Raw genomic sequence first — 25,533 nt, forward strand, 5'->3', positions numbered from 1 at the left:
AAAAAAAAAAAAAATTGGTGGTCTCCAGAGGTGTACATTAGGAGAAATGGGTGAATGTAGACAAAACATAAACATTTCCAGTCACAAAATAAATATCATAGGTATGCAAAGCATTGCATTGTGACTGTATTTAATGTTATTGCATTGCATATTTAAAAAATGCTTAAACAGTAGATCTTAAAAGTTCTAATATAAAAAATTATAGCTATATGAGGTGATGGATGTGAGCTAAACTTATAATGGTAATCATTTCTCAGGATATGTATATATCAAATCATTGTGTTTCATTCCTGAAACTAATATAATGTTATGTCATTGCTGCTAACTAATGTGGAGGTAATTTATATTTTAACAGAAATATAAATTTAAGTACAAAGCCTATGTCATTTCTGTTCTTTATTTTCAATAAACAGTAGTTCAACAGTTTGGGAGTACTTTATCTAGAGAATTATGTTTTAATTGTAGAAAAGGAACAGGGTTTAAGCCTTTCCCATAGCCTTTGTCACCTCAGTATTGAAGGTACTATCAATACCTCAGGTTCTAAGACTGAGAAATAAGAGACCCATCCTTTTGTCAAGAAGTGTTAGACCTCAAACTTGACCTGAACTTAAAGTGTCAGCTTGATGGACTGTACCCTAGAGAAATACCTTGTACATAGACACTGAAGGAATTCATGAGCTTCACCAGACTCTAAAATAATAGCAATGCTGAAGTGACATTGTCATTGTCAATTTCCAAACTTTAGCCAAAACATGGCATGTGCTATATTTTTCAGTTTCCCAAAGGTGATTTTTTAAAAAAGATTTATTTATTTATGCATACAGAACTGGGGTACAGGCCAGAGGTGCAGGGGCAATGAGAGGATTTACCAGTGACAGAGTAGGGAGCAGTGTAGGCAGATTGACAAAGTACATTGCTGAGGAGAACAGCGGGCGAGACAGGAAAGGTCTGCTGCACCATGTGAATCACTTCCTGGACCATGGACCAAACTCACACTGAAGCAGCTGCAGCTAGCTTGCGGGGCTGCCTCCTAACCCTAAGTGCACCAGGGAGGGCCCCCAAAAGTGATTTTTAAAAAGAAACAGATTACCAAAACATGTGTGGAATTTAGATACATGATAATTTCTGGCCAATCCTCTTGAAATGCAGGACTTTGCACAGAGTATCCACTGGCATGCCATACAAGGCATATGCAAACATTATCATATTGGAACATCTTATAAGGTCCCTATTGCCACTGTGGCAAATTATCACAGACCTGAGAGTTTAAGATGAAGAAGAGAATTATATAAAAATCTAAAAAAAATATTTTTAGAAGTCAGAAGTCTAAAATGGGCCTCCTTGGCTAAAATCTAGTATTGAAAAAGCTGGCTTCCTTCAAGAGGCTACCTTGCTTTTTTCAGCGTCTAGTGGCTACCTGTGTTTTTTGGCTCATGACCACGTCATCTGTCGTCAAATATCATCACTACAATTTTTGACTCTATTAAGATATCAAGGCACTATGCCCTGCCTCATCCATGTCCCCTTTACAAATATACTTTATATCACACCCACCCAGATAACCCAATATAACGTTCTTACCACAAGAAACACACAGACATCAGTTGCAGTGATTAGGGCATGGACATCTTTGAGATTATACTATTAAACACAAAATAGATGTATGATATACCACCACTATATCTTTAAAACAAGGGCTATTGATTTAATGTGCCTCTGAGCACACAATGAAAGCAAAACTTTGGAATTTACCATAATTAAATTCTCATTCCTGAATTTGAACAACTAATTACTTTCATTGGACTTGGACTGAATGTACTAGTCTCTTTCACTGCATAAGGAAATAATTACATTAATTTCAAGAATTTGTTAAGATTAAATTAGGTAAGGTATAAATGGTGTAATTAAATACGGTATAAAAAGTCTAAGTGAAACTATCAACAAAATGAAAAGGGAACCTATGGAATGGAGAAAATATCTGTAAAACATGTATCTGAGTGTTAATATCAAACATATTTATAACTTATGATTTAACAGAAAGTAAAAACCCTAACCCGATTTTTGTGATTAAAAAAAAAATTGTGCAGAAGATCTGAACAGAAATTTTTCTAGAAAAAAACATGCAAAAGGCCAACAACATGAAAAGAGTGTAACATTATCAAGGATAAAGAAAATATTCCATTGAAATCACAGGAGATAGGCTCTCATACTTGTCATGATGGCTATTACCAAAAAATAAAATATAACAAGGTCTGGCAAGAAGGGATCCCTCGTGCACTGTTGATGAGCACATATATCAAAACAGACACTGTGGAAAACATCATTAAAGTTCCTCAAAAAATTAAAAATCATACTACCATGCAACTGTACTTATAAATAACCAAGACATGGAGGTAAGCTGAAAATTCATTGATAGATGACTGATTAAAGAAAAATCTGGCATTTTCTAATATAGGACATTATTCAGCCACTGAAAAGAACATCCTGCCACTTGTAAAAATTTGGATGAAATTGGAGGGCATTACGCTTAGTGAAATAATTCAGACAAAAAAAATAAAACAAAGCAAAACACAAATAATTCAGACAACTAAACAAAACAAAACTATTGTATAATCCCACATACATGTAGAAGCTATTAAAAACTCCAAGATGCATCAGAGTAGTTTGCTTCCTTTGCTAGACAGTGTCATCTAAGAATCAATAGAATACTGAACCAAGAGAGTACTGTGGCTTGGGGAGAAACTGGAACACCTCTTTGACACCAGACTAGGCAGTATATGTCAGAAGGGACATAGGGATTCATGCAAGATTTGGTGAATAGATGCTTGTAATCTGAGTGTCAGAGGTGGGGCTGGAATATAAAAAAATGCATCATTTCCACATGGCATATGGCTCAGTGGAAAGGACGATTAAATGGTATGAACACAGACATAAACTCTTGATGAGGGGAAAATACTTAGAGGACTTGTGCTCCCAGTGGGCTACGTCCCCAGGGAAAAAGGAAAGGGACAGTGTGGGCCCTCCCTGGTGTAGCAGATTAAAGCACAGCACTAAAAAGCTAAAGCCACTTCAGCATGAGTTTGATCCCCGGCCCTGGAGGTGATCCACATGGCACAGCAGACCTCTCCTGATACACCCACTGCTCCTCTCAGCAGTGTACTTCATCAGTAGGCCTGTTCTGCCCCCAACTCTGTCTCTGGTGAAGCCTCTCACTGGCCTTGCACCTCTGGCCTGTACCCCAGTTCTGTATGCATCACTAAATAAATCTTTAAAAAATAATGTGACAGTGTAATGGATTGTGCTCTGACTCTCTTAACTCTCAGAAGTGGTACTGAACTTCAAAGTCTCAATTTGAAAATATAGAGAAAGCAGAGCCTCAGGTCTCAGACTTCAGAAAAGAGGTCAATTAACAATGCCATAAACATGAGCCTGTGTACCTCTAAGAATTCACACCATCAGCTTGACCCCTACAAGCTTGACCTCTCCTGAACCAGAAAGTTGGAAGATATATTTTCCACAGTACATGCCAACTTGAAACCTCTTGGGAATGTGTTACCAGAGGAAGAGTCAACTCACAAGAATTCTTCTAGCACAAAGATATGGAATATTTTATATTGCCCTAAGATAGAAAGTACTAAATTGACATGAGAAAGAAATTCAAAGAAATACAAAATTACAAGCCAAGAGGATAAAACATAATTCTGAAAAATGAATCAAAGAGAGACAAAGTATACATAAAAACAAATTTATGTCTGAGAAATACAATTAGTGAACAGAAAATCTAAATTAAATATTTAAATAAGAAAATAAGTGAATTGCAGGATGTAAAAAATCAAAGGACCAGAGAATAAAAATAATAATAATAATGCTAAAAGATATGGGAAAATAAAACTAAGAGAGGATTGATGCAATGGCTTTGAAGATATTAGTGTACACAGGATTGAGAAGAATGGAAAATAGAAAGAAAACATTTTTTTTTAAAGATTTATTTATTCGTGTATACAGAACTGGGGTACAGGCCAGAGATGTGGAGGGTGAGAGGATTCACCAGGGACAGAGTGGGGAGCAGAACAGGCAGATCGACGAAGTACACTGCTGAGGGGAGCAGCGGGCGGGTCAGGAGAGGTCTGCCACACATGTGGTCACCTCCGGGGCAGGCGGGAATCAAACTCATGCGGAAGCGGCCCTAGATTCTCAGTGCTGTGCTTTAACCCGCTGCGCCACCAGGGAGGGCCCCGAAAGAAAACATTTTAAGAAAACTTCTGGACCATTCAATGGCATTAGGAAGGGAAATATAACAAAAATGGATAGATCAGAGGGGAAGAAGATAGAAGAGAACTGAAATCTTAATCAAAGACATAATAGTAGAAAACTACAAAAACTGTGGGGGCGGGGGGGGGATGGACTATATATGTAAGTTCATGAAACTAAAACAATCTGTTTATCTAAGTGTAATGAGACCTACAGCAAGACACACAGGTGTGAAGCTACCAGGCGTTCAAGGAAAAGAAGGGCTATTCAAAGTGACTAGGGGAAAAAACAAAACAAATCAAAACAAACAACCTGTAAATTTACTCCCATTTATATCAGATTTCTATGAGGAAATCTTGTGGACTAAGAAAGAATGGAATGATATATAAGAAAATTAAAACTAGAAGTTTCCAGTTAATAAAACTATTCTACAAGTCTCTCTTTCAGATAGAGGAAGGAATAAATGCCTTTCCAGACAAACAGAAGATGAAAGAGCTTGCCAGAAGTAGACATCCCCTACAAAAATATGAAAAGAACTTTTACCTAATTTGAAGAGCAGGAAATCTACAAGAAAAAAAAAAAGAACAAGAATGTTGAAGATAATATAGCAACTGCAAATCATCATACACCAATAATCAGCATAAGTGGAAACAGAATTAAATTTAAAAAATAGAAAAAGTTAGTATGGCTCATTAAATCAGAAAACAAAACCCAATTTTCTACTGTCTACAGGTGATGCATTTGCATTCCAAACATAAACATAGGTTCAAAATCAATAATAGGACTCTATACCACAAGCAAATGGGTCTTCCAATAAAAGGCAAAGACAAAGAGTCATAATTATATTAGATAAAATACATTTCTAACTAAAATAATTAATGAGACAAAGATGTACATTATGTAATGATTCACTATATTTATTAGGAAACATAACAATCACCACTATATCTTCATTGAGCAAAAGAGAATAAAATGTATAAGTCAACTTTTATTAAATCTGAAAAGAGATATTGATAGCAACAAAATTGTGGTAAGGTACTTTAAACACATTACTTTCACCAATGGATATAACTACAAACATAAAATTAGCAAGCAAACAATAACCTTAAATGAGGAATTAGATAGATAAAGTCAATAGGTATTATCCCTAAGGCTCTGCACTCGCTCCAAAATCTTTGTATATATTTTGCTTAATTATACGTAGAATATCCTCCAGGATAGAACACATAATGGGTTACAAAAGAAATGTCCATAAAAACTGAAATAACATTAATTATCTTTTCTAATCATAATGGTTCCAAAGTAGAAATTAACAATAAAAATAAAGTGGGAAAAAATCACTAATAGGTGGATATTGAAAAACCGACTACTGAATGACACTGATTTCATGAGAAAATCAAACTTGGATACAAATGAATATGAAGACATAACCTACCTTAGGAAACAGAAGGACAGTACTGAGGGAATATGTAGGAATACAAATCCACATCAAGAAATAAAAAAGAGGGCCCTCCCTGGTTGTGCAACAGGTTAAACCACAGTACTATGAAGATGGTTAATTCTGCCTTAACAGTAAATCAATCCCCAGTCAGGGAGGTGACCTATCTGGCCTGGCAGATATATCCTGCCTTGCCCACTGCTCCCCTCAGCAGTGTACTTTGTCAATATGCCTGTTCTGCACCCCACCCTGTCTCTGGTGACTCCTCTGACTATCCTGCACTTCTGATCTGAACCCCAGTTCTGTATGCATAAATACATCTTAAAAAGAAAAAAAAAATAGCTCAATAATCTTATTCTCATCTTAAAGACTTAGAAAAGGATAGACAAACAACATTAAAAACCATAGAAGGGAGAAAGTAAGAAATGGAGGGAGACAACCAAAGTAAAAACAAAAAATCTCTACAAAATTCAATGAAACCAAAATCTGGGTATTTTCAAACTTTTAGCTAGGCTCACAAAGGAAAAACAAAAGAAGAAAACTAATGCAAGGGATCAGATATGATTGATAAATTGGAACAGGTATGTCAGGAGTACAGATGATCACAAGAGACCAACTTATTACCTGGGAGTAAGTTGAAAAACCTAGAAGAAATAACAAATTCTTAAAATATACAAACTCTGAAGAAACAGAAATCCTGACAAACCAATTACAAGCAAGGAAATTGAAAGAGTAATAAAAAAAAAAATCTCCCCCAAAATAAAAGCCCAGGAAAAGACAGTTTCACTAGTGAGTTCTAAACTAATACTTACCTTTCTCAAGTTCGTCACAAAAATGGAAATAGGGCACATTTCCAGACACATTTTAAGTTGACACATTTTAGGCCCAAAAGCAGAGGTGGACATCATGAAAATGAATAAAAATATACACTAATATCCCTTATGAACACAGATGCAAAGATCCTCTATAAATACCTAGCGAACAATGTTCAGAAATGCATTACAAATATATAAGGATGATGATTCAACATCTAAAAGTCAATCAACATAATTTATCAGATCAACATAAGGAAAGATAAAAAAAATCACATGATATCATCAATATACTAGACAAGAATTTGAAAAAAACTCTTCAACATCCAATCATGATAAAATAAAACTCAAAAATGGGGATAGAAGGAGCAGACATTGACAAATAAAGACCATACATAACAAATCTGTAGCTAACATTAAAATGGTGAAAACTTGAAATCTTTTCCTCTAAGATCTGATACAGGAGTAGAATGTCCATTTCACCACTACCAATCAATATACTGTTAGAATTCCTTACGAGAGCAGTTAAGCAATGTATTGTTTTAAAAAAAGGCACCTAAACCTGAATGAAGTAAAACTTAAACTATTTTCATATAAAACACATTATATATCAAAAACCCTAAAACACCAACAAAAATATAGATGCAATAAATCAATATAGTAAAATGGAAGGCCTGAAATCAATTCATAAAATTCAGTTATTTCTATAGCGAACAAACAGCTAGAAGAAAAAGAAATCAAGGATACAATCCCATTTACAATGGCATAAAGCAATTAAATACCTAGGGATCAACTTAAAGGAAGTGAAGGATTTGTACCAAAAAACAAAACAAAACAACAACAACAACAAAAAACTCTAAGGTATTCATTATAATGCATTAAAAGAGTCACAAAGAAATGGAAAGATATTCACTGTTTATGGTAAGGCAGTATTAATAATTTAAATTAGCCAAAGTAATATAGACAGTCAATGCAATCCCTATCAAAGTTTCAATCACATTCTTTAAAGACTTAGAAAAAACTTCCTGAAATTCAGATAGATTCTAAATGACAATGCAAATCTGAGGAAAAGGAATAGTGGTGGGTGGTGTTACAGGGCACCCCAGTGTGAACTGGGCCACCTGTCTGTGGGACCTCACCCACACACTTAAAATTCAGTTGTACTGCAGGCACACACAAAAGGATAAATAACGGGTTTATTTTCAAAAGGGGAAAAGAAAAGGAAACAACAACTGGAATATCTTACCGGCTGGGCTGACTTGGAGCTCTGGTAACCAACTAACTGAAAGCCCCAAATGATGCCATCTGGAGAGCTGTTTCCCCAAGAGAGCGAGAGATGCAATGGCACCCTATTTATCCTCCAATGTCCCAGAATGCCTGCTTAGTTCTGCCCTTGGGTCCTCACAGTTCTCTCCCTGGTACTGCTGGAAGTTGTAGTTTCCAATCACTGGAGTAGGGGGTAGAGTCTAGAAAGTTGGAATAGGGGGTAGAGTCCACAAAACTCTGCAGAGTTCCTTTAGGACATTCTTCCTCTTAACAGTGTCATACTCCAAAGTTCAAAACATATTATAAAAATCTATAGTAATCAAAGTAGTATGGTACAGAATATAAATACACATATATCAGCGGAATAGAATTGAAAGTCCAGAAATAAACCCATATTATATGGACAATTAATCTGGGATAAAAGAATAAGTATTTACTTGGAGAAAGAAAATCTTCTACAAATAATGATGCTGGGAAATGGATAACCACATGAACAGTATTGAAACTAGACCACAATTTTACACTTTATAAAAATTAATCCCAAAATGGATAAAGAAGACCTCCCTGATGATGCAAAGGTTTAATTGTCAATGAAATAATGATGAAATATGAAATAATCCACAGCCACTGCAGTGTAAGTTTGATCCCTGGCCAGGGAGATAACCCACATGGTGCAGCAGACCTCTCTTGTCTCACCACATTGCTTCTTCCAACAGTGTATTTCAGTCAATTTGCCTGTTGCTCCCCACTCTGTCTCTGGTGAATCCTCTCACTCCCCACACCTCTGACCTATACCCCAGCTCTTGCATGAATAAATAAATATTTTTAAAAATGGATAAAAATCTACTGTATGAGGACCTCCCTGGTGGGCAAGGGGTTAAGGCACAGCACTGCAAGGTGCTGCTTAGGTGAGAGCTCAAACCCGGGCCATGGAGGTGATCCACATGGTGCAGCCTGCTGCTCCCCTCAGCAGATCCCCTTTGTCCATCTGCCTTTTCTGCTCCCCACACTGTCTCCAGTGAATCCTCTCACCGTCCCTGCACCTCTGGCCTATACCCAGTTCTCTATGCATAAATAAATCTTAAAAAAGAAAAATCTACCATATGATCCCACATTTCCACTTCTGGGATTACCCAAAGTATGCAAAAATACTACCTCAAAGGTATATGTTCACTGTTATGGCCATTATTGCACTGTTTACAATATCCAAATTGTGGAAATACCCTTGTGTCCCACAGCAAATGAGTGGATTTAGAATATGTGGATATATATTCACATAATTATATGCAAAAGGGGGGCTCAAAAAATAACAATGAAACCAAAAGAATAAACCTTAGAATTAGAAGTGAAACTGTAGAGTGAGAAGTCCTGACAAATGACACTCTACCTGGATGAGCAAATTTCTGAGAACACAGTGGGACAGATGCCAGGAGAGGGAAACAATGATGCAGTGCCCATCCTGTCATAATCCAGCCTAACATAAAACCTGGTCTATCAGAACCCTATTGGGTTTCAACTGCACAAAATGAGCACTATTCATTTTCAAAATCAGGAAGGCCACAGAAACCAAGGGCCCTGAGAAAGCCTTGCAGGTTGACTGAGAGCTTATGCACAGGGAGCATCATTTGTGATCTTGGATTGGACCATTTTGCTTTTAAGGACAAGACTGGGACAAAAAAAAAAAAAAAAAGATGAAGACTGCATAGGGATTCTTTGTTCAGAGAAATTATTTACTATTTTTAAAGGTAAATAGAAGAAAATGTCAGACTTTTATGCCTTCAGTAGATTTCTTATTTTTCATCTGGGGCTCATACTTTTCCCCTTAATAATAATGTGGATGGGGCAGCTGAGCTCATGCACACAAGGGATTGTATTCAGAAAGGAACCTACTAAACAGAACTTAACTTGAGGGGTAGGGAGAAGCTGCCCCATCTTACACAGGCAGCCTGGCCGTTTTTGACAGTACCAGCTCCTATTCAAGTGCACTATGGTGTCAGTCATGGGAAGACTGTCACTATGTGAGTGTGGGGGACAGGGGGATTTCTGCCCTCTGCTCAATAATACTGCAAATTTAAAACAGCTCTAAAATAGTCTATTTTAAAAATACACTACTAAAATTCAAGATTCTGTCTTGATCAAAGATCTCTGCAAACATACTTCATCTGCCCAAACAAGCTTTCCAGCAATTCCTAGTTCCCAGCTCTACACAAAATCAGCATAGTTTCTTGCTAGCTTCTTCTGCAGGTCCAAGCCTTGGAGGAGAAAATGTAAGGTCTGGATAAAACTGGTGGGTACCATAGTCAAATTTTACAGCTCAACCTCCCTGGCTTGAGGTTCTTTTTAGGGACCATGATTTACAAGAAATATATGGCAGCTTAAAGTGAAATCTGCTTTCTAGCTATAGAGTCAGGAATATTCATTAGCAGCTTTTCCTAATGGGGTACGCTCACTGTAAAGTCATCGGGCAAAAAACAGACAAACAAAGGAAAAAGCAAGTGTGTGTGATTATAGCTGTGCTAACTGTGGGTCGATATTAGACGCAAGACAGGAAAGTCAATACCTGCCAAGTGTAAAGACACAAAATTGGTCAAGATAGATATTCTATAGGCTGTACCAAACAAAAGTTTTTAAGGATACAATCTTTTTTTTCCTCTAATTTAAGAGATATTTCTCAAACTATATGATTATATTTTGTTAAATCTCATATCTTAAATACATTTTGTATACATTCTATAATCCAAATCCTTTGCTTATGACGCCTCAACACAGATAGCTTATTTTTTTAGTATTTGTGAGAGAGAGGGGAAGAGAAATACCTGACATCTAATCAATCAATATTAATTTAGCACCAATTATGTGCAGAGCATGTACTAAATGTAGCAGGTAGAAATAATTGCAAGAAATTGAAAAGCACATATAAAATCTCCGAAGTACATGAATTGCTAGTTATGTTGCTTCTTGGTTGACTTATTTTGGGTGATCATGACATGGGAAACCTAGGAGAAGAAAAATCCTTTATTAAATAGGCAAGTTGCATGGAAGAATTATTTTTTAAGTAATGATGTAGTCATGTTGCAGTAACTGAAAAAAGATTAATAAAACTTAATTTAAGAATTATTAATTTCATCTTTCTAAATAGATGTCTGAGTTTTATGATTACAAAAAAAAAAAAGAAAAAAATCAGTAGGAATGGAATTATCAAGTATCTTGATTGTGTGATTTCAATATCCTATGCTTTTGTCAAAATTAATAGTGAAGGCCCTCCCTGCTTGCACAAAGGGTTAAAGTGCAGCACTATGAAGCTCTCTGCAGCCACTGCAGAACAAGCTCTTTACCTGGACAGGGAGGTGACCCACATGGCACAGCAGAACTCTTCTGTCCCTCCTGCTGCTCCACCCAGCAGTGTGTTTCAGTCAATCTGCCTGTTCTGTTCTACACTCCATCTCTGATGAATCCTCCCACCATCTATACCTGCTGGCCTATACCCCAGCTCTTGTATGCATAAATAAATAAACATTAAAATGTAATAGTGAATTCCACTGAATACAATTTAAAAATAAAAAGAGAAGGAAGATTAGTAGGAGATTTTCAAAAGGAAAACTGAGTGTTAAAATGTAAATAAAATTACTTTTGAAAGAAAAGTGAAGACTCACAGAAATAGGAATATTTAAGAAATGTTTGTTAAAGGGGCCTAGCTAGTAGTGTAAGGGTTAAGTCTCAGGACTATGAATCTACAGCCCCTGCAACAAGAGTTTGATCCCCAGCCAGGTGTGGGACCCACATGATGCAGCAGACCTCTCCTGTCTTGTCTGTTGCTCCCCTCAGCAGTATATTTTAGTTAATCTGCCTGTTTTATTCCCCACTCAGTCTCTGGTGAATCTCTTAACCAGCCCCCTACATCTATCCTACACCTCAGCTCTTGTATGCATACATAAATAACTCTTTATAAAAAATAAATATTTGGTAAAAATAATTTTCAGAACATTTACCATAGTATTCAATATATAGAGACTAAAATATAGGATGTTTAATTTCAGAATATACTATTGTATGTTTTTCTGATATACATAGCAAAAAAAAGTAATATTGATAATTCTTCACCTTTGTATAACTTTTACAACTTATAATTTAATTTCAGTTATATAATATTAATCTAGTTATAGTGTATTATATTATAAATTCAAACAAAAACTTTATTTAAAAGTTAGGGGAGATGTTTCTTTTTCAACAATGATAATGGTTCTCTAGTCTAATGACTTAGGCAGTTTTTCACCCTGACAGCAATCAGTGAAGCTACAACCCCATAAATCAAGTTACACTCCCTGACCCCCACAACCCGTTCACTCACTGCAAGGTTACAAATGATGAAAAGCAATAATGACAATAAATCAGGACATTTTTAATGTGAATGGAAGCTATTGGTTCTTCTAGAATGATGTAAAGTTTATAAGGGATATAAAGAAATGTATGAAACCACAAATATGTACAGTCATTTTGGGAATTGATTATTTGAGATGGTGGGTCTGAGGTTCATATTTTGGATCCAGAAATTTCACCTCTAAGCCATAGGAGCTGAAGGTGGAATCCCTCTTTACAGATATGTCTATCATTTTATTTGTGATTCTGAATGCCTGGAAACAACTTCAGTGTTCTACACAGTAAAGTGAGGAGCTACTTAATACATATATTGCCAAAACAAATATCCGTAAAAATAACAGTTGAGGAAAATTAGTACTAATCTAAGATAAAAAAGGTAGATAAAAAAGTGTTGATTAGAGAACTCCTGTTAAAACATGGCACGTGCAATCAAATTTTAAGTCTACTTTAAAATTTTGAACAATAAAGAGCTAATGAAGCAGCAAGCTCCTAACAATCCAGCTCTCCAGGAAAGAGAGATCAGGAGTAGGGGCAGAAATCAGAGAGATGGAGGGTACAGGGAAGACAGAAACCCAAGGAACTAGCTTGGGCTCTCTCTGATTCAGGTTGGGTGGGGGGTGGGGGGGAAGACCCTAACCAAAACAACTCCTGGCCCCTGGTGGCAGTCTGGAGCAGAGACATTCCTGTCCAGGGGGAGAGCCACAGGACCCCAGGGAACAGTGAGGACCACCAAGCATCACCCACCACAAGGATGCTCCCAGACTGGTGTCTCCCCAGGGGAAGTCAGTAGGTCCCTACAAAGTTAAAGCACATTAAACATGTAAGCAGTCAACTCCATCAACACTATTTTGGGCTCCCTTTCTAGACTGTATTTTCAGTGAAGGGCACAAAGTTTAGGGGGACATATTTGACTCATGGTGTGGACTTAGGGTTTCAATCCAGAGGCTCAGTTTATTCAGATGCTGGCAGCTCCCTTTATTCAGTCAAAAGTTCAAGGAAGAGAACTTTTGAGCATTGTCCCTCAGGTCAGGGTTCTCTGAGGTAGGTTGTATAGCTCAAGGGTCTATGGAGAAAATAGGAAAATCTGTTTCCACTGAGGTAAATCCTGTGAGAAGTTATAAATTCCTATGTTTAAGATATGGATGGTCATTGGCTTCCTCAGCTGGCCAGTGTGACCAAGGTCAAGGGTGACAGCAGCACCATGCTGTTCCTTTGGGTTAGCAAGTCATAGTTTTCTTATAGCCTCTTTAATGGGATTCCTAGGTTTATGGATACTCAGGGAAGTTGTCATTCACACCAATCCAAAGGTCCTAACCTTCCAAATTAGTAGCTTGCTAACATCATGTTTGGATTTATCCAGAATTCAGAAGATGAAAAGTTTGTTTGTATGTGTAGCTGAGCCACACTTGGGGGAGAGCTTTAATTAACTGTGGGCTCTGACCACCCATGTCTACAGAGAACTGCAAACTGTCCCTGACTCACACTGTCCTGGCGGAGCTGGAGAACATGAGCCCTGTCTCTATGAGCCTGGATGGAAAGGGGTGCTTTCCTGGAGCACAGATGTGATTTAATTCTATTGTTGTTCCTAAGTCATGACAATTCCATACCCTACTGAGGCAAGAAGTTCCTGGGTCATTTTGACTGGTTTGTTCCAGGCATTAAGCTATTATTAGTCCTCAAAAAGGCTATTAAAGTATTTCATTTATTCTACCTTAAAGATTCAAAATCGGAGGTTCTCAAGAGTTGAGTGATTTTTCCAAAATCTTAAGTATTGAGAGGTATATTTGTATATACCTGCCTGGGGCAACAAACATACCTTTCCCACAGTAACATGCTACCCCCAGAAGCTAAAGATAACTTTGAAAACACCCTGAACACTGTTCACCTAGAAAATATTTATTAAGCAACCACTGTTGCCAAGCACCATGCTGGGGGCTGCTGATGCAGAAAGAATCAGACTAACTAACAGATCTCACCACAGGGTTGGGATGACATGCCTTCAGTCTAGACAGGGGTCATGAAGAGGAGCTACAATGTGCAGTGGGATGACAGGGCAGGCAGAACTGCTAGCAAGACCTGTGGTGCCCCTGTGTGAACAGACAGCAACTGAGTTCACATATATTCATGGGCAAATTATTTTGAAATTCTAATTCACAATGCACCAAAGAAAAAAACGTTATGTAAGCAATAGACATTCAAGGATATCTATGGTGATGAACGTTTTCCCACAGGCCCAGCTCAGTGACTGGGAAGATTCTGTGCTTGATTTACACCTGTCCTTTGACCATGGACCAGGGACTAATGGGCAAGACGGTCAAGAGTACAAAAGAGAAGTAACTTCAGGTGAGGAAATGTGACCAGGTAGCCAGCCACCAAAACTGTTTGGAAATCTAATGATACTGGGTTAAAGACACCCATGTTCTCAAATATAAAGATATTTACGTCCCTTAAAGAACCATAGCTACTTCCTAGTGTATTCAGTTCCACAGTTAGTTTATGCAACCTCAACACCAAACAGAAGTTGCAAATAAATTCAAATGTGCAATGTTCTCCATCTCACCCCGTTTCTGACTGCTTTTGTACACATCACTCACTGAACAGAGTGGCAAAGCATAAGAAAGAAAACATGCTCAAGCAATTCTGCATACCTCTTCTAATGTGGTGTCTGAAATCCCATAGCCTTTCAGGTGCAGACGCTGGAGGTTCTGATCCAGGGCCTGAAAGAGCCCTTTGAAGCAGGTCCTGTCAGCATCTTTGGGGACAATGTAGGTCATCTCCCTGTCACTGCTGTCTTTGAGAAATGCTTGTGGTATATAAGACTGTATCAGAGATGTAGCACAGGCCACACTCTTCAGGTCTTGGTCTTCCAGAACAGGAGACTATTGGGAAAAAAAGTGAGGAATAGCAAGGAATACAAGTTCAAATGCATCAAATCTATATCAACCAATTTCACATATATTCATTAGCAGTCGTTTTGAAATTCTAGAATTATCATTTACACAACAGACATTTAAATAATATATTGTACCATTTCCTTCTTCTTTTTTCTTTTTCCTTGTAATATAAGTCTCTGGCATAAACCTATATAGGAGAAATCCACAGGTCCATCTCATTACTGGAAGACTGGGGACCCCAGGAATATCATGAAGCCTCCCCTTGCCCATGGAGTGCCCTGAAGAGGACTCTGGCCTGGATAAAGGACCATAGATCACAATCTTCCTAAAAAGGACACAATGATTCCACTCAGGAGGAAAGGAGTCATGTCAGGATGGCAAGTTGCTCACCCTGAATTAGAAAGCAAGTAAATAAGGTGCTCAGGGGGCACCAAAGCTAGAGAGAGTCTTTGAAAGCGGGGAGAGTGGAGAGGCTCAAGCCCACACTCATGAATCATACTCCTGAAGCTCTGACTCCCTCACTGACACAAGACAATAACATTGAGACCAAGGTGGGGTTTCAGGAGTACAAATTTCGCATCTCAGATTCCATTCCATTCTGTTTCTGTATTATAACCATGGTCAGTCTCATAAAGAGAATTTCACTGTCATACACAAACACCACAACATTTTGGGCATACCTGCCAGACCACTGGGGCAGATCATGTTACTATCTGGGGCTTCCCCCCTCACCCAACACCTCAGGTGATCAAAACATACCTCAGAGTAAGCGATTTATTGTCCTTCTCAGTCATAGTTTATTTAACAACTAGCCCATTACTCACCGAGGCCTCTAGAGGATCATGGCCTCCCTTACCAATCCACCCTTGTCTGGGCCCTCCACAGAGTGCTCCCTTCAGCTGCCCCTCCTCTGTCCCAAGAGCACTATAGTCAGCCCTCTAAGCAGCTTCTAGTCCACCCCTCTTAGACCTCACTTAACTACTTCTGTTTGTTCCACGAGAACACCCTTTTCCTCCACATGTCCTGCGCCTTCCATACAGGTGCAGAAACCACATTATCATCATTATGTTATGACCCATGTCACAACCAGAATAAATATTTCTCAAGTGACTTCACTACGTAAACTCTCATTCCTTATGCTCCACAGAGGAAGGACACTTCTGCATCACCAGATGCCATACTTGTTTCGTGAGTGTCAGGCTGAGTCCCTGGCCGTAGGACTCAGTCAGGCAGAAAGGAGGCCCACAGCACCGTAGCTTCCCCTCCTGCAGGACAGCGACACGGTCACTGAGTGCCTCAGCCTCGTCCAGGTGGTGGGTGGTAAAGATGACAGTCCGACCTGTGACCAAGAAAAGAGGGATCAGTACTGGCATGATGAAGGCCCTGAGGAGGAGGGTCAAGGTTGTCCTTCAATGAGAGGTTCAGGAGATAATTTGAAGAGCATAGCCAGTTTTAAAACTGGGGGGAAAAATGGAAATGGATTCTGGAGAAGCAACACTGGTCAAGCCACAGAGGTAAGGCCCTGACAGGCTTTCCTCCAGTCTCCCCAGAGAGTTACGATGCAGTTTCTACAAATCCTCCACCTCCTCATGAACCATAGAAGGTGTTTTGACATGAACTAAGAGTGAAACAGAGGCACAAAAGGCAAAGTCGCTGTGTCTATCCTTCCTATTCTGCGACTCTCAGAGGTAGCCAAGGAGTGGAGAGTGGAGAAATCAGCAGATATGTCTGAGTGGGCATCTCTCTCTCTGACACTCAAGTCCTACCCATTCCTTTTTGGATAATCGACTATATACTTAAGGAGAAGCATTATTCTATATAAATGGCTGCTGCATACAAAAATCAATCAACACTGTATTATAGCAGGAATGTGGCCAAGGTACATGCAGATATCTAGAGTCAGGGATTCATCCCCACTTACCTGGAGAAGCCCATAGCAGACAGGGGCCACAGGGCATGTGTTCAGGGAGATGGAAAAAGGGGAGTCAGTAATAGGGACTTGAATTAGGGGCCTTCCCAGGAAGAAAGGTGCCACAGAGCAGTAGACACATATTAAGAGAGTCACACGTGCACTGTGAATTCTGGTGTTTTATTAAGTTTACCAGCTTTCTTGGGGGGCAACGGGGTAGGTTCAGATTGACCTCAGATGATTAAATGTCAGAGATTATAACAGATGATTTTATAAAGTTTATCATCGAAAAAGAAATCAGGCTCTCCTTGGTGGCACAATGGGTTAGAACACAGCACTGCAAGTAACCACAGCCACTCCAGTGCAAGTTCGATCCCCAGCCAGGGAAATGAACCACATGGCGCAGCAGACCTCTCCTGACTCTCCTGCTGCTCCCCTCAGTAGTGTACTTTGTCTATCTGCCTACTCTGCTCCCCACTCTGTCTCTGGTGAATCCTCTTATGGCCCCTGCAACTCTGGCCTGTACCCCAGTTCCGTGTGCATAAATAAATAAATATTAAAAAAAAAAAACAGAGAGAAAGAAAAAAGAAATCAACTGAAATCTAAGTTTGGACTTTAGATTAACTGTGTGCATGCTTGATCTTTATTGGTTTCTCAATGGATTTTAAGTAGACTCAAGATGTGATTCCAAACTTCAAAGGATAAACATTACTTTCCAGGACATTTCTTTACTGCGTCTATCTCTGTTCAGAGGGTAATACAATCTCTCTTTGTATCTGAAAATGGTACAACCCACACTCACCCTTTTTATTTTAATATTAACATTGCTAACCTGTCATTGTGCATTGATGCACCAGATATAAAATCATACATTTTCATGGAAGTACACATACTTCTGCCAAAATCTTATAAGATTTGAAAATGGACAAAGTGAATTCCAGAGGCATTGAATATTTTAGAATTTAGATGATACAGGAAGCACAGAGCAAGGGTGTGAACGCAGAACGCTTTGGTCATATGTGTTTATTTGCCTTAGCCACCTTCCTCCATATCAACCATCCATGGGAGGTGTGAGAGGCCTGGAGCCAGGGTTGATTAAGCACTCAGAGCTGCACATCACTGAGCAAGACACACAAAGATAAAATTCCAAGCACACTGAGCTTCAAATGCACTGGTGTTCTGACGGAAGAATCTCTTTCTACTCAGCAGGGAACATTTGTTTTTACTGAGTCTTAGATCTGTTTCACAAAGCTAGTTACCTGGAGGTTTGGGGCTGTTTCCAGAAACATTTTGATTCTCAAAAACATTTTCCTTCTAACACCACCTATCTAAGCCACTTACATCCTACTGATTTTACACTTCAATCAGTTCTGGGACTATTACCAAGGAATACTCCAAAGACAAAAGTCCTGCTAAATGACAGAAGACGGTGAACAAATATTTAACATATAGCAACAAAATGTGAGTAAAGCTCTCTGTTTCTGAGCCATCAATTGCATCTTGTTCTCTGTCTAGCATTACCTTTATGCTCATAGCACAGAGCTTTAGTTGACCTTTGAAGACCTCATCTCAGATTCAAAAATAAACAAGAGTAGCAGGCTCTGTGCTGTGCTACAGTTCATGTGTACAGAGATGGTAGACTCTCTTTTTTATCCCTCATCTTTCTTCATCAGCCTGCAGTCAGGATGACATGGAAGTTCTTTAGCCCTGTTTTAATCGTTCTTTTTCAAAATGTCATCAAAATATCTTTAGAGAGTTATAAAGACTCTTGAACAGAATATTCACAATTTGCCACTTTTGCTGATTCTCTACCTTTCCTTAAAGTACTTAGATAAGTGGAGAAAGGGGAACTCTGTGATCCTGTGGCTATTAATGTATCAACTGGTACCCGGTGGTCAACATCCTCTGGTTTGTCAATGATGAACAAGACCACCAAGCACTCCCCTTTTTCATAGTTAGAGATGGGACAGGTATTTTTGAAAGGGTCAGGTCAGGCTTACTGGACCTCACCTTAGATCCACTGGCTTCCAGCTCCTGAGCCTTGGCTTTGTTCCCTCTCAGTGGCAAAGGGTCACCTCATCCTTTACAGACTCCACCTCCCTCTCCTTGTCAAAGTCCACAGGACATGAAAGTAGATACCCAAGTTATAGGTGTTTCCGGGACACCAGAAGCCTTAGCCTCACAAACTTTGACTGCCTGAGACACTGATAGACCCTTCATTTTCTGAGAAATTTTCCAGCCTGGGCCAAAGTCCAGAAAAATCTGGAAGTCAAATTTGCTCACATAATTCTTTTGCTGCTTCTTTTGTTGACTTCTTCCTAAACCCCCTTGAATGATGAAATAGAAAGAAACAGAATGGCATCTTTTTTTCTTCACATCTCCTTTTAGCCATCCTTCTCTCTGACCTTAGCCTTTTGACAAACCAAGTAAGAAAGAAGATCAGGTCTTCTTCCCCAAAGTGTATATCTCAGACCTATGGCTGCTAAAGAAAGGATGAACTGCTTTCTATTTTCCTTTTTGTGTTTTTCTGTATGCAAATCTTAATTTCTTCCAAAAGATGGAGGTTTCTGATCAAGTTAGAAGAAGATATTTTACTAAAAAAGCCAAAAAGAAAAGGAAAGTAAAGATTTGCTAGATCGGATATCAACTATGCCATCTATAGCTATGCATGTTACCTGTCAGAATTGCAGGAGATTCAGAATTTGGGAACTTGTAATTGTATATATCAAGTTTACTCTAACTTACAAGTGTAACATAACACAGGTGAACACAGAATCTCTAAACAAAGCTGAAATTCCACGCTGGGCTTTATGAATGCCCTCTGTGGCCATCAGCAAATCACATACCATTGGTTTCTGCCTTAGTTTTTCATCTGAGAGAATTAAGGATTGTTTTAGATTATAGCAAAGATGCCTCTTTGTTGTAACAAAATATGTATGATCAATACAACTGCCACAGAAATAATGGCTATTGTACATTGCTAACACCATTATCAATTTAATAGATCAAATTACATAATTCCTAGCACTACAGAGATGTTATATAATGAATATATCTCTATATACTGCTGTGAAAATTTCTTTTTCTGAAAAAGATATCGTATTGTCATGGAAATAGGACATGATTCTTTGTACTTGGTAGCCATCTTTGTCTTGCATCACAGTATTATGGGAAGACATAAATAATGATGTACACATCTTACCTTCTCGATACTTAAGGAGAATATCCCAGATGCTGCGGCGGGAACAAGGATCCACCCCACTGGTGGGCTCATCTAGAACCACAGTCCTTGATGTGCCAATGAAAGCAATGCCAATGGAGAGCTTCCTTTTCATGCCACCAGAGAGGGAGTGGGTTTGTTTGTGCTGGTGCTGTGTTAATTCTACATCCTCAAGCGTTCTGAAATGAGAAGAAAAAAAAAATCCCTCACTCATCTCCTGAACATCTTTATGTTTCACTTCAATTTTACACTCCAAATGTAAAAACCTGCAGTAACCAAATCTTTTATAAACAACAGATACATCTACAGGGCCTACATGCCAATATGTGCATGTGTCTTGAACATAGCAAAATTGACCTTGAATTTCTCATGGGTCAGCCAACAGACCAATGTTATGCTGCATTCTCAGGATTAGTCAAGAGTTATTCTTGAAAAGTAGTGCTGTCCACTCACACTTTCTGTCAAGGAGCCTCTGTTATCTCAAGACCAGAAGAAGCAGAAGCCCAGCTCCAAAACTCAGCAGAAGGATGAGTCTGGAGAAATCCTTTGACTCTAGCTCACATACACTACATTTTTATAGGGTCACCTTCCTAATTGAGTAATTGGGAAATTCTCACGAAAACCCATGAGTAAAGTATAAATTATCAGAATGCATTAATGTGCGAATAAGCCCTCTTATTATCTGTCTCAAGAGTTCGCAGATGTCAGACACCCAGTACAAAAATATCACTTTGCATGAAGCTTTGATTGGTCTTTCTATGGATCCACTTTCTTTTTTCATAAATAACCTTTCTTACTAAATACCAGCTGATGATTTAACATGTGTTCACATCACATGAATACTAACTCCTCTTGTCACTTAATCATTATTAAAGACTTGTTAAGGGACGTCTTCTAGAATCCTTTGCCTGAGTACTCAAACAAAGTGGATGCCCTCCCTGTTGACCTGCAGCCATGTTTACAAAGACATGGTGATAACAAGTAATCAGAGTGAAAAAGTCAAACAGGAGGAAATTTTAAGGGTTCCACACCTTAAGAACCTTTGGTTTGCAGAAAGCTTTGTAATTTTAGGCAAATACTTGAGTGAAATCCCCAGGACTTACTTGTCTGATTATTGAGTTTTGTTTTGTTTTGTTTTAAAGATTTATTTATTTATGCATATAGAACTGGGGTACAGACCAGAGGTGCAGGAATGGTGAGAGGATTCACCAGAGACAGAGTGGGGAGCAGGACAGGCAGATTGACAAAGTACACTGCTGAGGGGAGCAGTGGGTGAGCCAGGAGAGGTCTGCCATACCATGTAGATCACCTCTGGGGCTGGGGATCGAACTCACACTGATGCAAGTGTGGCTAGTTTGCAGTGGTGCATGCTAACCCATTGCGCCACCAGGGCGGAACATACTAAGTAAAATTTTATGTGTTTTTCATTATGTATATACATCTTTTCCTGACCTAGAAACAGCTTTAGTTGTCTTCTCAGCACTGAGTTTTCAGGCTATCTACCTTATCTTTTCTCCAAGTGGCATAGTAAATTTCCTGTTGGGAAAATCACAACCTAAATTTATGGCAGTAATGTATGTTTCTAATTTTGAAGTGCTGTCTTTGTTGACAACATCCCAGTTGGAAGAGAAGATAAATTGTTCAATTTCAGCAGGAAACTGTCTTGACCATACCATTCAATCATAATTAGACAGTGTCACTACTTCTAGGTAACTGCAGTGCAAAGAAGGTGGACAAGTGTATGTGTTAGTCCCAACTTTGTCATATTTACTAGGAGTCAATCAACAGAGAAGAACAAGTCAGTAAGGAATCAGCTCTTTTAAACATGCAATATATGAAATATGTTAAATACAAAAGTCCTCTGTTCTCTTGATGACAACCCCACCTCACCCACTCATTATCAATATACAGCCTGGATCTTGTCATTTCTAATAACTATAACCAGATATTTTCTTCTTATTACAGCTTTTTTTTTTTTCCTTTTTCAGTCAATCCTTACTTCCAGCAATCAAGCCTACATGATGTTTTTCCTCTTGGAATTAGATGTCTACATGTTCTGTTGAGTCATAGGATCCCAGATGAACCAACTGTGCTCTCACAAGCCAGTCTCTCCCCAGCCCTTTAGAGCCCTTGCCATACCATGTACAGGAAAGTAATCAGCAAGTCAACCCCTTCTGAGTTTGCCTCAGTTACTTGCTCTCTAGCTAAAATATCCTTCCCTTTAGCTCACTTTTACATCTTGAAAGCATCCCATTTTTTGGTCCTTGTTGTTGGGAAATTTCTGGGAAAAATTAATCCTTCCAATGTCTCTCCTATTCTCTCTTTAACTGGCATTAATAAGACCTTCCCCTTCAGTATGCAACTACATTGTTCTTTTTTTAATATTTATTTTTTATTATAGATTTATTTATTTATGCATATAGAACTGGGGTACAGGCCAGAGGTGCAAGGGCAGTAAGAGGATTCACTGAGACAGAGTGGGGAGCAGAACAGGAAGATGGATGAAGTACACTGCTAAGGGTAGCAGCAGGTAAGACAGGAGAGGTCTGCTGCACCATGTGCGTCACCTCCCTGGGTAGGGATCAAACTCAAGCAGCTTCAGCCAGCTTCGCAGTGCTTTCCTTTAACCTGTTGTGCCACAGGAGGGACCACAACTAAATTGTTTTTATCAAGGCCTCAGATGACTTCCATATTGTAGCATAAGTAATGTTATCAAGTAATGTTGTCTTGCAATCCTTCCAGTTTGCAAGAAAAATGCCTAGGGACAAAAAGTGTGGGCAAGGGACATTCACACCTATGATTGTGGATACTTGGGCCCAGAAAGTATGGGCATACACATTTGTAAGTTCATACACCTGTGCCAGAAAACAATGGCTAAAAGGGCAGCGTTACTACAAGATCACAAGCCTCAGAGAGGACATGAGGCTAAAATAGAGAATGCTAGAAAGAAGATGCCAGGGCCTGAGAGACTGAGAAAGGAGTTGCTCAACAGAAAAGAATAACTCTGCAATGTCCTTCTTAAGGGAAGATAGATTCCATCATCCCTTTGACTGTTATCAACCTTGACCTTCATGTGCTTTATGCTTCTCATTGCTGTGCTGTGTTTCTTGGAGGCTGTGAGAACTGACACCTACCTCATCTGGTACTGTTACACAACACACATACAATATCCAAAGCTCATTTCTAACTTCTCATTTTACTTGACCACAACAACATCTGATACATTTGAACACCTTTTCCTCTTTAATGGACTTTTCTCGTCCTTTGACTGGTCACTACACATTGGCCTATTCTCTTCTCTTCACATTGGAATATCCAGGGATCAATCCTTTATTCACTTCTCGTGTCTACCTGCACTCATCTCCCTTCAGTCAAACAAATTGGTATCCAACTTGGTGTACACCAGGAATCTAAGAGTGAAGTTTAACTATACAAAAACATCATTGATTTTAAAGGCTAGCAAAGCACTTCTTTTCATTTATCTTCCTAGGCCAAAAAGAAGAACAAAACAACAATTACCTGACTCTTGACAAATATTTACTATAAATATTCTACTAGGGATCCTATCTCCTCTGAACATACATTCTAGCTGAACTTACATTTTTACTAACTTGTGTGTTAATGAAAACAAGTGAAACTACTAGAATCTAATACAGAGGGTGTTGGTTCTAAATCAGATGTTTTCAGTTTTATCTACCTCTAATTGAGAACTTCTATCCTAAAACATGATCTTGTGATTGTTTTTCTGCAATTTGGCTTGGTTGCTAGGTAACATGCAGGGAAGCTCCTATAATATGGGTGTAGGGCTGAAGTTCAGATGAGAAAGGGAAGTGACATTTTTGCACACCCAAACTAAAGTATGAATATCATTATATGGAAAATGAGAAAACATGGCGGAACTTTTAGTAAGAAAATAGCACCATTTCAGTGATTCCATCAATGAACATACATATGTGTGTGTGTGTGTGTGTGTATGTACATATATTACAATGAAACAAACATTTATACAGAGGGATTTTCATTTTTTTAGTCTGGTGGAAGGAATGGAAGACAAATATAGGAAACCATGTGGTGATAAGCATATAAGAAAAAAATAAAATTAGGTGTAACTCGGCAATGACAGTTAGCCAGGCTTCTCAGAAAGTATTCTCATACAGATGCTTATGGCAGTGACGTCACAGCACACAAACAGGAAAACACAAGAGCAGTCAAGCCAGAGTGGAAACTGTACAGGCACACATCCTTGAACATGATGAACCCACAAGGGGGAAACGGAGGACCAGATAGATCAGTTCCCCTTAAGGAGAACAGGGAATGTGTTTTAGACTACAGTTCCTGTCTCTCACCCCTCAGGACTTGTACTGTATTGACAATTATATTGTCAATACAGAGTGAAGAATCTTGGCTGTGGAGCCTGAGGGAGGAGGAATATTTACACTATACAAATACAAAGCAGCTCTCCCTCCCAAGTGCTGGCCACTCTCTCACACTGCTAACTCAACAATTGAAAAGTAGCTGTTAGCTTTTTGCAACACTTATCAAAGGCAAAAATAATCAAATCATATCAAACCATAGTGCCACATGTGGGATGAGCAAATTATGTCAACTCTCTAAGTACCTCCTACAGATATTCTTAAAAATACACAAATGAAAATCAACAAACAACTATAAACCAAAGACATTCTACAGGGCTGGAGAAGGGAATAGCATCAAAATTGGGATAGGAAGAGTGCATGGGGCCATGGTGATGAATTGGTGGTGGCAAGTCCATGGAGATTACAATTAAGGTGAAAAAAAAGTACAAAAGGAAGAATGATATAAAAAAATAAATAAAACTTGTCAATTAAAAAATACACAAATAAATATAATAACTGAAACTTGAAACCTCATGATATTATGAAGAAAGACCAAGTTTCCAGAATCTAATCACAAAGACATGAGACAGAATTCAAAATTGCTATCACAGGGTCCTCCCTAGTGGCACAACAGCTAGCCACAGCTGCTTCAAGGAGAGTTTGATCCCCCGTCCGGGAGGTGACCCACATGGCACAGCAGACCTCTCCTCTCTCACTGCTGCTCCCCTCAGCAGTGTACTTTGTCAATCTGCCTGTTCTGCTCCCCACTCTGTCTCTGGTGCATCCTATCATTGCCCCTGCACTTCTGTCCTATACCCCAGTTCTGTGTGCATAAATAAATAAATCTTAAAAAAAAATTCTATCACAAAGAAATCAAAGAGGTGAAGAAAAAAATGTTGTAATACAAGCCAAGGTGATACAAGATAGCTTAGGAATTCCAATCAAAGAGATAATAACAAAATTTCCAAAAATGAGTAATATTGAAAAAAAATTAACGAAAATTCTTAGAAA

General features: G+C 38.7%; 1 protein-coding gene across 1 annotated transcript in view; it reads right to left on the reverse strand.

Annotated features, from left to right (window-relative positions):
* Positions 1–25,533, reverse strand: part of ABCA13 (ATP-binding cassette, sub-family A (ABC1), member 13) — a 436,597-nt gene that overhangs the window by 183,197 nt on the left and 227,867 nt on the right. Inside the window, exons 39-41 of the mRNA XM_004676530.2 lie at positions 20,150–20,346; positions 16,220–16,377; positions 14,793–15,023 (exon numbers count right to left, since the gene is read on the reverse strand). Of these exons, the coding sequence (XP_004676587.1) occupies positions 14,793–15,023; positions 16,220–16,377; positions 20,150–20,346 (586 nt within the window). The remainder of the gene's footprint in view (positions 1–14,792; positions 15,024–16,219; positions 16,378–20,149; positions 20,347–25,533) is intronic.

Source organism: Condylura cristata, unplaced genomic scaffold (assembly GCF_000260355.1).
Source record: "Condylura cristata isolate star-nosed mole 26May11 unplaced genomic scaffold, ConCri1.0 scaffold00004, whole genome shotgun sequence".
NCBI lineage: Eukaryota > Metazoa > Chordata > Mammalia > Eulipotyphla > Talpidae > Condylura > Condylura cristata.